Raw genomic sequence first — 16460 nt, forward strand, 5'->3', positions numbered from 1 at the left:
TTTTTATTCTGATCCCCATGTTGTATAATTTCAATATTATTTGTGTTTATTAGGTATCACTGCACAGAAAAAGGAATCCTGATGTTCTATAAACAGTACATCTCTCCAACCAAACATGGTTTTATGGGTGTTGGCGTAATTGAGAAACCGTTGCACTGTGTGTGGTGCATGGTGAAAGATCATAGTAAGAGGCAGCTGTATGACAAGACAATAAAAACTGTGGAAGTACATCAACAACTGGGAAATGGCATTGAGCTTGGTAAGGTCTACTACTCTGAATGGCTCTCTGAAACAGCAAAATAATATCACTTGAAAAATGAAGATTTAAGAAAAAGTGTGTTGAGAGAAATTTTATGCAATTACTTCCATGGCCTCTGGTCTTCCAGAGGTCAGTTGTTCTGAGCAATTGGGAGATCTGGCAGTTGATCTTAATCTGTCCCAATACTTTAGATACCATGCCTTGTAAGCACCACCATTGTTATTTCTATGCACAGGCCATTCCATGGGCCAATATATAAGGGGTTTCTCTTAAAGCTGGCTGGAGTAACCTGCATGCCCTCACTGACTTGCTTTCTGAAGTTTGCTTTCCTTGTTTGTTTGCAAGCTCTGTTTAGTATGGTCCTGACATAAATTTGGTTTGGCATAATCCTGTTTGCAGGATTTGGTCTCATTACATATGCCATATCATTGCTGAGCAGAGATGAGGAGCTTCTTTATTTTGCAGTCCCAGAATTTCCATTTTCTTGGCCTAAGCAGCCCTACCGCTTCTGATGGCAATAGCACAATGCCCGCTAAATTTGGTGAGCTGGCGTTTTCAAGTACATATCACGATAATGTTTAGATTCTCTAACCCGAGGATATGGGACATATTGGCTTCTTGGTATCCCTACTTTGATAGCCACAGTGAGGATCTCCAGCAACACATCTCCTGTTCCACCAGAGGCCCAAATATCGTAGACCACTGCTACACAAATATCAAAAGTGCATACCGCTCTGTCACCTGCACACACTCCAGTAAATCAGACCACAAGGCTGTGTTCCTACTCCTGGCTTGCAAGCAAAAACTGAAATGGGAGAATCTGTCAAAGAAAGTCGTGCAATGTTGGTCTGAGGAATCGGATGATCTCCTACAGGATTACTGACAGTCAGTGGACAGGTCAGTATTTAAAAACTTTGCAACCAGCCTGAATGAGTACGCCACTACAGTAACTGACTTCATTAATAAGTGTGTAGAAGATTGTATGTCAAAAAAGTAAATCCATATGTTTCCCAACCGGAAACCATGGATGAATAGAGATGTCCACTGCCTGCTGAAGTCCAGGTCTGAGAAGTTCAAGTCAGGCCATCCTGTTGTTGTTTGTCCATCGTCATCGATGAGGACCTCGACACTATTAGTCATTTTGAGGCTGGTTCAGTCACGGAATGTCCTGGCACATATTGGACAGACTTGTGTAGACACTGTAGTTGTTGATCTGGTGAGGGTGGGGACCAAATGCCTCAGCCTCTCAATCTGCAATAACAGGTTTGAGGTTCTTGCTTCCAGTGTGGACAAGAACGTGGGCTGTGAGGTTGGTGAGCAAACTGCACACGGTGCAGTGATGCAGACACAGGACATAGACCAAGAGAAGGTAAAAAGGAATGTAGTGGTAATTGGGGATAGTGTGGTTAAGGGTATTGACACTGTCTTTTGTCACAATGATAAAGAGCACAGAAGGGTGTGTTGTCTGCCTGGTGCTCAGGTCCAGGATGTCACATCTGGGCTGCAGAGGAACCTGGAGTGGGAGGGTGAGAATCTGGTCGTTGTGGTACATGTGGGTACCAATGACATAGGCAAAATGCGAACTGAGGATCTGGAGAGGGAGTATGAAAAGCTGGGAATGGAATTAAAAAGCAGAACTGACAAGGTGGTTATCTCTGGATTACTACCTGAACCGCGTGCAGATGGGCGTAGGGTAGATAGGATTAAAGAAGTGAATGGGTGGCTCAGGGATTGGTGTGGGAGGAATGGGTTTGAATTTATGGGGCATTGGCACCAGTATTGGGGCAGGTGGGACCTGTTCAGGTGGGATGGTGTTGGTCTGAACCGTGCTGGGACCAGAGTCCTGGCGAATCGTATACATAGGACTGTGGATAGGGCTTTAAACTAATTAGGCGGGGGGAGGGTGCGAGGGTAGGTGAAATTACAGGGTCTAAAGTAAAGGAGAGGGTACAGATACAGGAAGAGGCCAAGGATGTCCCAGTAATAAAGGGAGTAGGGGGCATGAGTAAGGTTGGTAGCGTTCCTTCAAATAGGGTCCAGGTGAAGGCTGGGATGAAGACACTTTATCTGAATGCACGAAGCATTCGGAATAAAGTGAATGAGCTGGTGGCGCAGATCAGCACAAATGGATATGATCTGGTGGCCATTACAGAGACGTGGTTGCAAGGTGACAGGGACTGGGAGCTGAATGTCCAGGGGTATCAAATGTTTAGGAAGGATAGACAGGAGGAAAAAAGGCGGGGGGGGCGGGGGGGTAGCTCTGCTGATTGAGGATAGTATCAGGATGGTAGTAAGGGAAGATATAGGCGCCAAAGAGCAGAACGTGGAATCGTTGTGGGTGGAGATTAGAAACAGCAAAGGGAGGAAGACGCTGGTGCGTGTCGTCTATAGGCCCCCAAATAATGACCTGGAGGTGGGGCTGGCTATAAACGCGCAAATAAATGCGGCGTGCAGGAATGGAACGGCGATAATTATGGGGGATTTCAATCTACATATTGATTGGTCGAACCATGTTGGACGCGGTGGGCTTGAGGAAGAGTTCTTGGAATGCTGCCGGGATAGTTTCCTTGAACAGTGTGTGTTGGAGCCGACGAGGGAGCGAGCTATCTTAGATCTGGTGTTATGTAATGAGGCAGGTAGAATTAGGGACCTTGTGGTGAAGGATCCTCTTGGGAAGAGTGATCATTGCATGGTGGAGTTTCTGATGCAGATGGAAGAGGAGAAAGTAGGATCCTGGACCTGTGCCCTTTGTTTGAACAGAGGGGAGTACGATAAGATGAGAGAGGAATTGACGAATGTTGACTGGGGGCGCAGATTGGTCGGTAGGTCTGCTGAGGAACAGTGGAGGATCTTTAAGGAGATCTTTCTTGGTGCTCAGCGGTGTCGAAATTTGCTGATGACACCAAAATTGGTGGAAAGGCAAATTGTGCGGAGGGTGGGGAGAGTCCACAGAAGGACCTAGATAGGCTGGGCGAATGGGCCAGGAAATGGCAAATGGAATTTAATGTTGGCAATTGCGAGGTGGTCCACTTTGGTAGGAATAATGGTAGGAAGGATTATTACTTACGTGGAGAAAAACTGCAGCAGGCGACGGTGCAGAGGGACCTCGGGGTCCTTGTGCATGAGTTGCAAAATCCCAGCTTGCAGGTGCAGCAGGTGGTCAGGAAGGCGAATGGGATGCTGGCCTTCATCGCGAGGGGGATTGAATATAAAAGTAGGGAGGTCTTGCTGCGGCTGTGTAGGGCATTGGTGAGGCCGCAGCTGGAGTACTGTGTGCAGTTTTGGGCGCCATACTTACGCAAGGATATTTTGGCCTTGGAGGGAGTGCAGAGGAGGTTTACTAGGTTGATGCCGGAGTTGAGGGGGTTGAGCTATGAGGAGAGGCTGAATAAATTAGGCTTGTACTCGTTAGAGTTTAGAAGAATGAGGGGAGATCTCATTGAGACGTATAAGATGATGAATGGGATGGATAGGATAGAGGTGGAGAGACTCTTCCCGCTCAGAAAGGATAGTAGGACTAGGGGGCACAGCCTCAAGATAAAGGGGGGGCGGTTTAGAACGGAGTTGAGGAGGAACTTCTTCACTCAAAGGGTGGTGAATCTCTGGAATTCTCTGCCCGTTGAAGTGGTGGAGGCTACCTCGCTAAATATTTTTAAGACGCGGGTTGATGGGTTTCTGATAAGAGAGGGGATTCAGGGTTATGGGGAGAGGGCGGGAATGTGGAACTGAGCCACGACAGATCAGCCATGATCTTATTGAATGGCGGGGCAGGCTCGAAGGGCTAGTTGGCCTACTCCTGCTCCTATTTCTTATGTTCTTATGTTCTAAAAAAGGATCGTAGGAGGAGAGATAATCAGCCGTGGATAACAAAGGAGGTAAAGGAGAGTATTAAATTAAAAGCTGATGCGTTTAGAGTGGCTAAGAGTAGTGGGCAAGAAGAGGATTGGGAGAGGTTTAAATATCAACAAAGAATGACGAAGAAGTTGATAAAGAAAGGAAGGATAAAGTATGAAGCTGGGCTAGCGCTAAATATAAAAAAGGATAGTAAGAGTTTTTATAAATATATAAAAAGGAGAAGGCTGGCTAGGGTGAATGTTGGACCATTAGAGGATGAGAGGGAGGATTTAGTGGTGGGGGATGAGGAAATGGCTGAGGCCTTGAATGACTTTTTTGCTTCAGTCTTCACGGAGGAGGACGCGGATAGTTTGCCGGGTGTTAACGATGGAATGATGGTAGGAATGGAGGGCCTGAATGAGATCATTGTTACTAGAGAGGCAGTGCATTGTTACTAGAGGGACTGATGGTGGACAAGTCCCCAGGACCAGATGGAATGCATCCAAGGGTTCTGAAGGAAATGGCAGAGGTGATAGTGGATGCCTTGATGATTATTTTCCAAACCTTGCTGGATTCCGGGGAAGTGCCGGAAGATTGGAAAATGGCTAATGTTACGCCACTGTTTAAAAAGGGTAGCAGGCAAAAGGCAGGGAATTGTAGGCCGGTTAGTTTAACATCTGTTGTAGGAAAAATGCTTGAATCCGTAATCAAGGAGAAAATAGTGAGGCATCTTGAGAAGAATTGTTTGATAGAGCAGACGCAGCACGGTTTCGTTAAGGGGAAGTCGTGTCTGACGAATTTATTGGAATTCTATGAGGATATGCCTAGTGCAGTGGATAGAGGGGAACCGGTGGATGTGGTGTTTCTTGATTTTCAGAAGGCGTTTGATAAGGTGCCGCACAAAAGGTTGTTACAGAAGATTAGAGGGCATGGAGTTGGGGGTAGGGTGTTAGCGTGGATAGGGGATTGGCTGTCAAATAGGAGGCAGAGAGTGGGGGTCAATGGGTGCTATTCAGATTGGCGGTTGGTGACTAGTGGAATGCCCCAGGGATCGGTGCTGGGGCCTCAGCTATTTACCATTTCTATAAATGATCTGGAGGAGGGAACCGAGTGTAAGGTGTCGAAATTTGCTGATGACACAAAGGTAGGTGGAACGGCAAATTGTGTGGAGGATGTGGAAAGTCTGCAGAGGGATCTAGATAGGCTGAGCGAGTGGGCGAGGACCTGGCAGGTGGAATACAATGTTGGCAAGTGTGAGGTTATCCACTTTGGCAGGAATAATAGTAGGAAGGACTACTACTTACAGGGTGAAAAGCTGCAGCGTGCTACAGTGCAGAGGGACCTGGGGGTCCTTGTGCATGAGTTGCATAAACCCAGCCTACAGGTGCAGCAGGTGGTCAGGAAGGCAAATGGGATGCTGGCCTTCATAGCGAGGGGGATTGAATATAAAAGTAGGGAGGTCTTGCTGCAACTGTACAGGGCATTGGTGAGGCCGCAGCTGGAGTACTGTGTGCAGTTTTGGTCGCTGCACCTGCGCAAGGATATTTTGGCCTTGGAGGGAGTGCAGAGGAGGTTCACTAGGCTGATACCGGAGTTGAGGGGGTTGAGCTATGAGGAGAGGCTGAATAGACTGGGCTTGTACTCGTTAGAGTTTAGAAGGATGAGGGGAGATCTCATTGTGACGTATAAGATGATGAAAGGGATGGATAGGGTAGAGGTGGAGAGGTTCTTCCTGCTCAGAAAGGACAGCAGGACTAGAGGGCACAGCCTCAAGATAAGGGGGGGGGGGTGCAGTTTAGAACGGAGTTGAGGAGGAACTTCTTCACTCAAAGGGTGGTGAATCTCTGGAATTCTCTGCCTGTTGAAGTGGTGGAGGCTGCCTTGCTAAATATATTTAAGACACGGGTAGATAGGTTTTTGGTAGGCAAGGGGATTAAGGGTTATGGGGAGAAAGTGGGAAAGTGGAACTGAGCCACTTCAGATCAGCCATGATCTTGTTGAATGGCGGGGCAGGCTCGAAGAGCTAGATGGCCAATCCTGCTCCTATTTCTTGTGTTATTATGATCTGGATTTGCGCAGCTTGCGCTTAAGTTGTGCTTCAGCAATACACCTTGCTTCATGAGCTTGACAGCCTTTGTGGACGAGCAGCGCCAGGCAGGGCGGTTTTGCACCAGCGTTTCCCAGATGGTCGTGTCAATGTCAGGCGACTTCAGGGAAGCCTTGAGTGTGTCTTTGAAATGTTTCTTCTGCCCTCCATGCGAGCATCTTCCAGCAGAGAGTTCCCCAAAAAGGAGCTGCTTGGCTATGCGCTCGTCTGACGTATGGATGACATGACCTGCCCACTGGGTCTGCGCTCTCATCAGCAGTGTGTGGACTGATGGTAGACTTGCTCTAGAGAGAGCTAGAGTGTTTGGTACTTTTGTCTTGCCATCTGATGCATAATATTCTGCAAAGACAAGTCATGTGGAAATGATTGAGCTGTCTTGCATGCGTTCAATATACAGTCCACGTTTCACAGGTATACAGAAGGCTAGTGAGTACCACGGCGCTAGAGACCTTCAGTTTTGTTATTGGGCTAATTCCTCAACATTCCCACACGGTGGAGCGCAGTCTACCAAAAGCAGAATTTGCCTTTGCTATTCTGCAGTTAACTTCTGTATCAATAGTCACTGCTTGGGAGAGGGTGCTGCCAACATAAGTGAACTGGTCCACTGCCTGTAGTTTCTGTCCTTTGATTGTGATTATGGGTTCTGTGTACGGTGCATGAGGAGCAGGCTGGTGCATGACTTTGGTCTTTTTAATGTTGATGTTGAGTCCAAAGTTGTTACAAGCCATGGAAAATTTGTCCATACTGACTTGCATCTCTGGCTCTGAGCCAGCATACAGGGCACAGTCATCAGCAAAGAGGAAATCTCTCAGAACAGTCTGCTTCACTTTGGTAATAGCTTGAAGTCTCCTTAGGTTGAAGAGCTTCCCATCTACTCTGTACTTGAGGCTGATTCCAGCAACACTGTCCTGGAAGGCATCATTCAATGTGGCAATAAACATCATGCTGAACAGTGTGGGTGCGAACACACAGCCATTGTTTGACGCCATTAGTGACTGGGAATGCGTCAGAGGATTCTCCACCATCCAGTAGAGATGAAACAGAAACAATTTGAAATGGTTCTGTGAAGCCCTCAACACTCTCTACGACCTCAATCTCTCAGGAGTTCCCCCCTCCTGAATACAGATGGTACAACTCTCATTACAGGGAAGGCTTAGATCTTGCAGAAATGGGCTGAACACTTTGAAGCTGTCCTCAACCGACTGTCATCTATTAACAATGAGACAATAGACAGGATTCCCCAGGTTGATATCAACAGCACCATGGATGATCTACCGGTAGTAGCCAAAGTCATGAAAGCTGTCAGCCAGTTATCCAGTGGCAAAGCCCCAGGGGCAGATGCCATACCCACAGAAATCTACAAAGCTGCTGGTCCTGCACTTATCGAGAAGCTCACCATAAGCTTCTTGCCATCATGAAGCCGGCCATTATGCCATGGTGGAACTGACAGGTTGCAGAGCTGGGCCGCGAGGTGGCGGATGGAGTTTAATGCGGAGAAGTGTGAGGTAATTCATTTCGGTAGGAGTAACAGATGTGTTGAGTATAGGGCTAACAGGAGGACTTTGAATAGTGTGGAGGAGCAGAGGGATCTAGGTGTATGTGTACATAGATCCCTGGAAGTTGGGAATCAAGTAGATAAGGTTGTTAAGAAGGCATACGGTGTCTTGGCGTTTATTGGTAGGGGGATTGAATTTAGGAGTCGCAGCGTTATGTTGCAACTGTACACAACTCTGGTGCAGCCACACTTGGAGTACTGTGTGCAGTTCTGGTCCCCACATTACAGGAAGGACGTGGAGGCTTTGGAGAGGGTGCAGAGGAGGTTTACCAGGATGTTGCCTGGTATGGAGGGGAGGTCCTATGAGGAGAGACTGAGGGATTTGGGGTTGTTTTCGCTGGAAAGAAGGAGGCTAAGAGGGGATCTTATTGAAACGTATAAGATGATTAGAGGTTTAGATAGGGTGGATAGTGATAGCCTTTTTCCTCGGATGGAGAAAGCTAGCACGAGGGGGCATGGCTTTAAATTAAGGGGGGGTAGTTATAGGACGGATGTCAGGGGTTGGTTCTTTACCCAGAGGGTGGTGAGGGATTGGAATGCCCTGCCTGCTGCAGTTGTAAATGCGCCTAGTTTGGGGGCGTTTAAGAGATCTGTGGATAGGTTTATGGACGAAAAGGGATTGGTTTAGATTAGTGGGTCAGTGTTTTTTTTTAAAAATCTGGTCGGCGCAACATCGTGGGCCGAAGGGCCTGTTCTGCGCTGTAGTGTTCTATGTTCTATACCATCTGAATGAATTTGGGAGAGCAGCCAAACTTTGACATGATTCTCCACAGGCCTTGTCGGCTTACAGTATCGAAGGCTTTTATGAGGTCAGCGAAGGTTGTGTAGAGCTCACGATTCTGCTCCTGAAGTTGGTGCGCAGCAAAAATCATGTCAGTAGTCCCACGACCTTTGCAGAAGCCACACTGTGACTCTGGAAGCAGGCCCAGCTCCAGATGAGTGATCAAACAATTTAGCAGGACTCTTGCAAGAGTTTTTCCTGTGATGGAGAGCAGCGAGATTCCTCGATGGTTGTCGCATACTTGCCGATTGCCCTTCTTCTTGCAGCTTTATAGATCTCTGCGGGTATGGCAACTGCCCCTGGGGCTTTGCCACTGGATAGCTGGCTGACAGCTTTTGTGACTTCGGCTACAAAGAACAAAAACAGCCCGGGAAACAGGCCCTTCAGCCCAACGAGCCCGCGCCGCCATTTTAACATGACCAGTCCCCCCTCCACCCATGACCCTTATCTATGATTATGGCATTCCACATTGAGGGAAAACTAATTTAGGGACAATTTATTACCTCCAATCAGCCTAACAGCACATCTTTGGGGTATGGGAGGAAACCGGAGCACCCGGAGAAAACCCACACAAGCACGGGGAGAATGAGCAAACTCCCACAGACACCGGCCCAAATCCATGTGTCTGCACAGCAAACAGTGATAGTCACTGAGCTGTCGTGTTGCCCAGCATCTGGTCCAGTTTAAGCACACACTAACGACATGAAGCACTAGGCCAATCTCGAACATCCAAGAGCAGTCCTTGTACGACCCATTGCGTTTATACCCCTCATTGGACAACAAGGCGGACCGACTTAAAACCTGTGAATTTAAAGAGAAAAACATTAGTATCATTCCACATCCTTATACATTACCAGGGACGTCCCAATACTAATGAACCTTACTTAAAACAATCTCCTATATCCTCCCATCTCCAACCCACTCATGTGCCTGTCTAAGTAACTCTTAAACAACTCCAGCATGCCTGCCTCCACCACCTTGCTTGGCAGAGCATTCCATACCCCCACTACCCTCTGTGTGAAAAACCTCCCTCTAATATCAGTGTTATACCTCTCCCCCCTCACCCTAAGCCCGTGGCCCCTCGTACTGTGCATTTCTAACATAGGAAATAGCTTACCACTGTTTACGCTATCTATACCCTTCATAATTTTATATACCTCTATTAGATCCCCCCTCAGTCACTGTCTTTCAAGGGAAAACAGCCCCAATTTGCTCAATCTTTCCTCGTAACCCAGTCCTTCCATACCAGGCAACATCCTGGTAAACCTCCTCTGCACTCTCTCCAGGGTCTCCACGTCCTTCCGATAGTAAGGCGACCAGAACTGGACGCAGTACTCCAAATGCGGCCTAATCAACGTTCTACACAACTGCAACACTAGACTCCAGCTCTTATACTGTATACCCCTTCCTATAAAGGCTAACATACCATAAGCTTTCTTCACAACCTTCTCCACTTGTACTGCCACCTTCAAAGACTTGTGCACTTGCACCCCCAGGTCCCACTGTGTTTTTATACTCTTTATAGACTTACCCTTTATCATATAACTCCCCCCTACATTATTCCAGCCAAAATGCATCACCTCACATTTATCAGGATTAAACTCCATTTGCCATATATCTGCCCAATATACCAGCCTATCAATATCCCATTGTATTGCCTGACACTACTCCTCACTGCCCGCCAGTCCAGCCATCTTAGTATCATCTGCAAATTTGCTGATCACACCACCTACTCCCTCTTCCAAGTCATTTATATATACTACAAAAAGGAGAGGTCCCAGTACTGAGCCCTGCGGCACACCACTAGTGACAGACCTCCAGCTAGAAAAGGATCCTTCCACTACTACTCCCTGTCTCCTCTTAGCAAGCCAGTTCTCAACCCATCTAGATACCTGGCCTTGTATCCCATGAGCCTTAATCTTTTCAACCAACCTACCATGAGGGACTTTGTCAAACGCCTTACTGAAATCCATTTAGACGACATCAACGGCTCGTCCTTCGTCGACCATTTTTGTCACCACCTCAAAAGATTCTACCAGATTGGTAAGGCAAGACTTCCCCTTTACAAAGCCGTGCTGCCTATCCCTAATCAGATCGCAACGCTCTAAGTGCTCATACATCCTATCCCTAAGGATCCTCTCCATCAACTTGCCTACCACTGACGTCAAACTCAGGCCCAGCAATTTCATCTCCCTAAGCAGCCTAGGATAAATGCCATCGGGCCCGGGAGATTTATCAGTTTTAATGCTACCTAAAAGCCCTAACACTTCCTCCCTCGTAATGGATAGTTCCTTCAACTGGTCGACAGCTCCCTCGAAGACTGTACTAGACATCAAGCCCCTCTCCTTCATGAATACCGACGCAAAGTATTCAGGATCTCCCCCATTCCCTCAGACTCTAAGCACAATTCCCCTCCTCTGTCGCTGAGAGGACCGATTTTTCCCCTAGCCACCCTTTTGTTCCTAACATAGGAGGAAAATGCCTTTGGATTTTCCTTAATCCTACCTGCCAAAGCCATTTCATGCCCCTGTTTTGCCCTCCTAACTCCCCTTTTTGAGATCCCTCCTACTCTCTCTGTACTCCTCCACCGCTCTCTCTGTTCCCAGTTGCTTACGCCTCTCGTTTCTTCCTGACCAAGTCCTCAATATCTCTAGTAATCCACGGCTCTCTAATCCTACCTTTCCCATCCTTCCTCTTAACCAGCACGTCTTTCCTGCAACCATTTCTGTTTTCCCTTGAAAGACTCCCACATACCTAACGTGGACTTCCCCCCAACAGCCTATCCCAGTCTGTATCCCTAAGCTCCTGCCTAATCTGGCTGTATCTAGCCTTCCCCCAATTTAGCACCCTCCCCTTAGGGCAACACTCATCCTTTTCCGTTAGTATCCTAAAGTAGACAGAGTTGTGGTCACTATTAGCCACATGCTCACCTACTGCAACCTCAACCACCTGACTCAGCTCATTGTCCAGAACTAAATCCAGTATAGCCCCCTCTCTAGTCAGGCTATCTACATACTGCTCCGAGGACCCTTCCAATACACATCTTACGAATTCCTCCCCGTCAGAACCCCCAGCTCTAGGCACCTTCCAATCCACCCCAGGGAGATTAAAATCTCCCACTACAACAACCCTGTTCTTCCTACACTTATCCAAAATGTCTCTACATATACCCTCTTCCACTGCCGGGTGTCTGGTGGTCTGTAGTACACTCCTAGCATAGTAATCGCTCCCTTCCTATTCCTCAACTCCACCCACAGACACTCAATTCCTAACCCCTCTATATTATCCTCCCTCTGCACCGCTGTGATGTGCTCCCTAACTAACAGTGCCACTCCCCCTCCTCTTTTCGACCCTCCCCTGTCATGCCTAAAACACTTATACCCAGGAATATTTAGCTGCCAGTCCTGCCCTTCCTTTAACCACATCTCCGTCACTGCCACCACATCTAAATTCCTCGCAAACATTAAGGCCCTAAGTTCATCCGCTTTACCCACCACACTCCTCGCATTAAAACAGAGGCACTGAAGATCTACATGCCCACTCGGATCCTCCTCCTCCTGGGAGATTTTCCTCTCATCTAGACTTACCCTGTCACCCAACTCACTCCCAATGCCAGTGCCTGCTGAGCTATCTGTCTCCTCCTCACCCCCCCCCCTCCATATTAGTTTAAACCCTGCCAAAACACTCCAGCCAACCTCCCAGCTAAAATATTTGTGCCCTTCCCATTTAAATGTTCCCCATCCCACTTGTACAGGTGCCCTTCCCTCACAAAGACTTCCCAGTGGTCTACAAAAGTAAAACCCTCTGTCCTGCACCAATTCTTCAGCCATGCATTCAGCTGGAGGATCTCATTATTCTTAGCTCTGCTATTACTGGGCACTGGCAGCAGCCCAGAGAATGCCACCCTGGAGGCCCAGCACTTCAGCCTGGCCCCCAACTCCCTGAACTGCCTACATATATCCCCCAGCTCTTCCTTCCTACGTCCTTCTCTCCTATTTGTATAATTACATCAGCCTGGGTCCCTTGGCCCTTCAAAATTCCCTCTACCCTCTCCGACGCAGCCCGTACCCCTGCTCCAGGGAGGCAGACTACCATCCTGGAGTCCCACTTTTGCCCACAGAACCGCCTATCAATTCCTTTAACCCTCCCATCCCCCACCACTATCTCACATCCAGCCCCCTTCCTTCCCTCTGAGGCATTCTGGTCTTCCTCTCTTGCCCTTTGTACTCCAGTTGTCGCCTTACCCCTGATATTTTGGGAGACTTAGTACCATGACTCCTCTTCTTTTTCCCCTTCCTAACAGTAACCCACCCATTCCGCACCCCCCTCCCGCCCCCCCCCCCCCCCCCCCGCCCCCCAGGCTCTGGGATCTCCACGTGACCGTAGTTCCTATCCATTATTGCCTCATTCTCCCTGACTAAATATAAATCTTCCAGACGCAGCTCTAATTGCCTAATCCGGGCCCTCAAACGCTGCAACTCCAGACATTTGGTGCAGATGTGGTCTTTTGGGAGACATGTTGTCTCCAGGAACTCCCACATATTGCAGCTGACGCGTCTCCCCAAGGACCCTGCCATTTGCCTGACCATCCTTAGAGTTATGGACACAGAAATGGAAAACAGGGAAAAATGGACCAGTAACTCACCTTGCCTAAGCCCTGTGAGCCAAAGCCCTTACAGCACTCACTCTGCACCCACCTCACTCCGCTGCCCGCTGTCTACTGTGGCCTTTTTGTACTCCCGCGCTCCCTTCCCGACTGCCCCCGCGCCTAGCTCCTGCTACGGAAAGCGAAAACAGCCAAAAACCCCGCAAACCGGCAATAGGGAGAAGGAAAAAAACTAAATCGCAAATTCAAAGACTCACCAGCCACCAAGTATACTGGTCTGGAGAACAATGAGGTGGATCCACGGGTGAGTACCTGATTTGAACTCCCGCTCTCCCTGACTGCCCCCGTGCCTAGCTCCTGCTATGGAAAGCGAAAACAACCAAAAACCCTGCGAACTGGCAATAGGAGAAAAAAAACTAAATCGCAAATTCAAAGACTCACCAGCCACCAAGTATACTGCTCCGGAGAACAATGAGAACAACCGGTGGGTCATCCGTGGCGCTATTGGTATCAGCCTGGGGAATCCTGTCTATTGCCTCATGGTTAACAGATGACGGTTGGTTGAGGACAGCATTAAAGTGTTCAGCCCATCTCTGCAGGATCTGCGCCTTCTCTGTAATGAGAGTTGTACCATCTGTACTCAGGAGGGGGGATCTCCCGAGAGATTGAGATCCGTAGAGAGTGTTGAGGGCTTCATAGAACTGTTTCAAGTCGTTTCTGTCAACATATTTCTGTATTTCATCTGCCTTGGCGCTCAGCCAGGCATCCTGCATTTTACGCAGTTTATTCTGGACTGTCCTGCAAACCATTTTTCTTGGCAGCTGAAGATGGGTTGTTCTGACAGGCCTGATGAAGATGGTGCTTTTCAACAAGTAGAGCCTGTTTCTCCTCATCATTCTCATTAAACCAATTATGCTGCTTGCGGGTAGAGGGCCCGAGTGTCTTCAGCGCAGATGTATGGATAGCATCCCTGAAGCATTCCCAGTCATCCTCAGCGCTGTCTGCGAGGTGTAGGTCAGCAAGCTTTCTAAATCTTCAGCCAGTGCTGAAGCTATGCTGGGGTTCTTTAGCTTGGCTGCATTGATTCTTTTCTTGGCCTTGCTTCCTTGTGGTCACCTCTTGGGTCTGATGCAGAGCCTCATTTTGGAGACAGTGGGCCTGTGATCTGTCCAGCAGTCAGACCCACACATGGCCTTGGTTACTCTGACATCCTGCCTGTCTTTTCTCCTGACATTAACATAGTCGATAGAGCGGGGGTGCATCCAGGAGGTCTTGTTATGGGTACGCAGACAGAAGATTGTGTTGGTGATGAGGAGGTCGTGTGCTGCACAGGTCTTCATTAAGAGTAGGCCGCTAATGTTACACTTGCCCACTCCATGCCTCCCAATGACTCCCTGCCAGATTGCAGAGTCACACTCTACTCTTGCATTGAAATCGCCAGCAAGATCAGCTTGCTGATACTAGGGCGTCTAGTTCTTCGTAGAACTTGTCTTTCATCTCGTCCGGGTTGTTCGTTGTGGGGGCATAGACGCTGATCAGGGTGACTTGACTTCTGTTCTGTGCCCAAGCTGTAATATCATAAGCCGGTCGTTCACACCCTTGGGTAGACTATCAAGTTTCCGAATAGGGTGACTCCTGATGGCGAATCCAACTCCAGCATCGCGACGCTCATCGCTGCTGCTGCCGCGACCGCTCCAGAACAAAGTGTATCCACCTCCAGTTTCAGTCAACTGACCTACGTTGGGAAGATGAGTTTCACTCAGGGCTGCAATGTCAATGTTGTATCTTGCAAGCTCTCTGGCAACTAAGGCTGTTCTTCTCTCTGGTCTGTCTGCTGTAGGATTGTCCAAAAGCGTGCACACATTCCAAGAGTCAGTGGTGAGTGGTGTCACCTTGTGTTTTATTTTGGTTGTTCAACCGCAAGATGGGATCCCCGCCAGCCGCGGTAAACTGACCGGGATGTAGTGAAGCAGGCAATGTTTAGGGCACCTTTTCTAGCCCCTTCCTCATTCTACGGAGGTGAGCAGTGTGTTCCTGAAGAGAACTGCTCAGTCACCCAGGTAGATGCCGGGTTCCACTGCTGCTTCAGTCAGCGAAAAACGACCATTAGACCTGAGCCACCTGCGTGCAGGTCCGTGACTACAGCTCCCAGTGTATCCACACCTGCTGCTACATCGCTCGCCCATCACTTCAAGGGTTGAATAGGACACATGATGATGATGATGGTGTCGAAACTAGCACTTGATTTGGATTAAAGTGAGGGAGAGTTGCGCAGCGTCAGCCTCACTCTCTCTTCCCAATTCCCATCTAGATCCAGTGGCAAGACGAGAGTCAAGATGGCTGGAGGTGGGACTAAGCGCAGTGGACGACCAGGACGTCTTCCGTGTCTTGTCCTGCTCTTCGTGTTCCACGACGCTTGCAGAGACTGCCTTCTTGACCGTTGGACCTTCCATTGGTGGCTTCTGCTCAATCCGCTGGACTCTGTCTTCACATGCTGGGATAAACATCTCCCTATCTCAGCGAGGGTTGAGACCCGTCGGCTACCATCACCTGGTTTAGTCGGCTTGTCGAGGCCGTTGCCAGGGGTGTGGCCGCTGTCGCATGCAAACAGCTACTGGGAGCCACAGGTGAGAGCTGAGTGCCAGGTGGGGACAAAAGATGTTCAAACAGCCCTGAAAGGACGTGACATGTTCCCCTACCAAAGATACTACCCCTCCCTGACGCTCCATACACGTCCATCAGGCCATCCTAGCCAAAAGAAGAAAGCCAGGTATGATCTACAGAGATCCATCAAAAATGCCAAAAGACAGTATCAAACCAAGCTACAATCCCAGCTGAGCTACATGGACTCCTACTGACTGTGACAAGGTCTGCAAGACATAACAAGCTACAAGATGAAGGCAGGTAAAATTGCTGGCATCAATAAACCCCTCCTTGATGAGCTCAACACATTCTATGTCTGATTTGAACAAAAAGTAAGCAACAGCATGCCCTCCTGCCTACCAGACTGTCTGGATCCATTACAGTTTGCCTTGTGCTGCAATAGGTCCACAGCAGACACCATCTCCCTGGCCCTACACTCAACCCTGGAACATCTACATAACAAAGACGCCTATGTCAGACTCCTATTTATAGACTACTGCTCAGCATTTAACACTATTATTCCTATGAGACTCAGGAGGCTGCCTCGCTAAATATATTTAAGACACGGGTTGATAGGTTTTTGATAGGCAAGGGGATTAAGGGTTATGGGGAGAGGGCGGGAATGTGGAACTGAGACACAACAGATCAGCCATGATCTTATTGAATGGCGGGGCA

The 16460-nt window shown here is 48.6% G+C and overlaps 1 protein-coding gene across 1 annotated transcript in view; it reads left to right on the forward strand.

The window, feature by feature from the left end:
• The window catches only part of LOC145352698 (stAR-related lipid transfer protein 9-like), a 300938-nt gene that overhangs the window by 277971 nt on the left and 6507 nt on the right, over positions 1–16460 (forward strand). Inside the window, exon 31 of the mRNA XM_080202937.1 lies at positions 54–259. Within this exon, the coding sequence (XP_080059063.1) occupies positions 54–259 (206 nt within the window). The remainder of the gene's footprint in view (positions 1–53; positions 260–16460) is intronic.

Source organism: Carcharhinus amblyrhynchos, chromosome 14, assembly GCF_965287045.1.
Source record: "Carcharhinus amblyrhynchos chromosome 14, sCarAmb.v2.hapA, whole genome shotgun sequence".
Taxonomy (NCBI): Eukaryota; Metazoa; Chordata; class Chondrichthyes; order Carcharhiniformes; family Carcharhinidae; genus Carcharhinus; species Carcharhinus amblyrhynchos.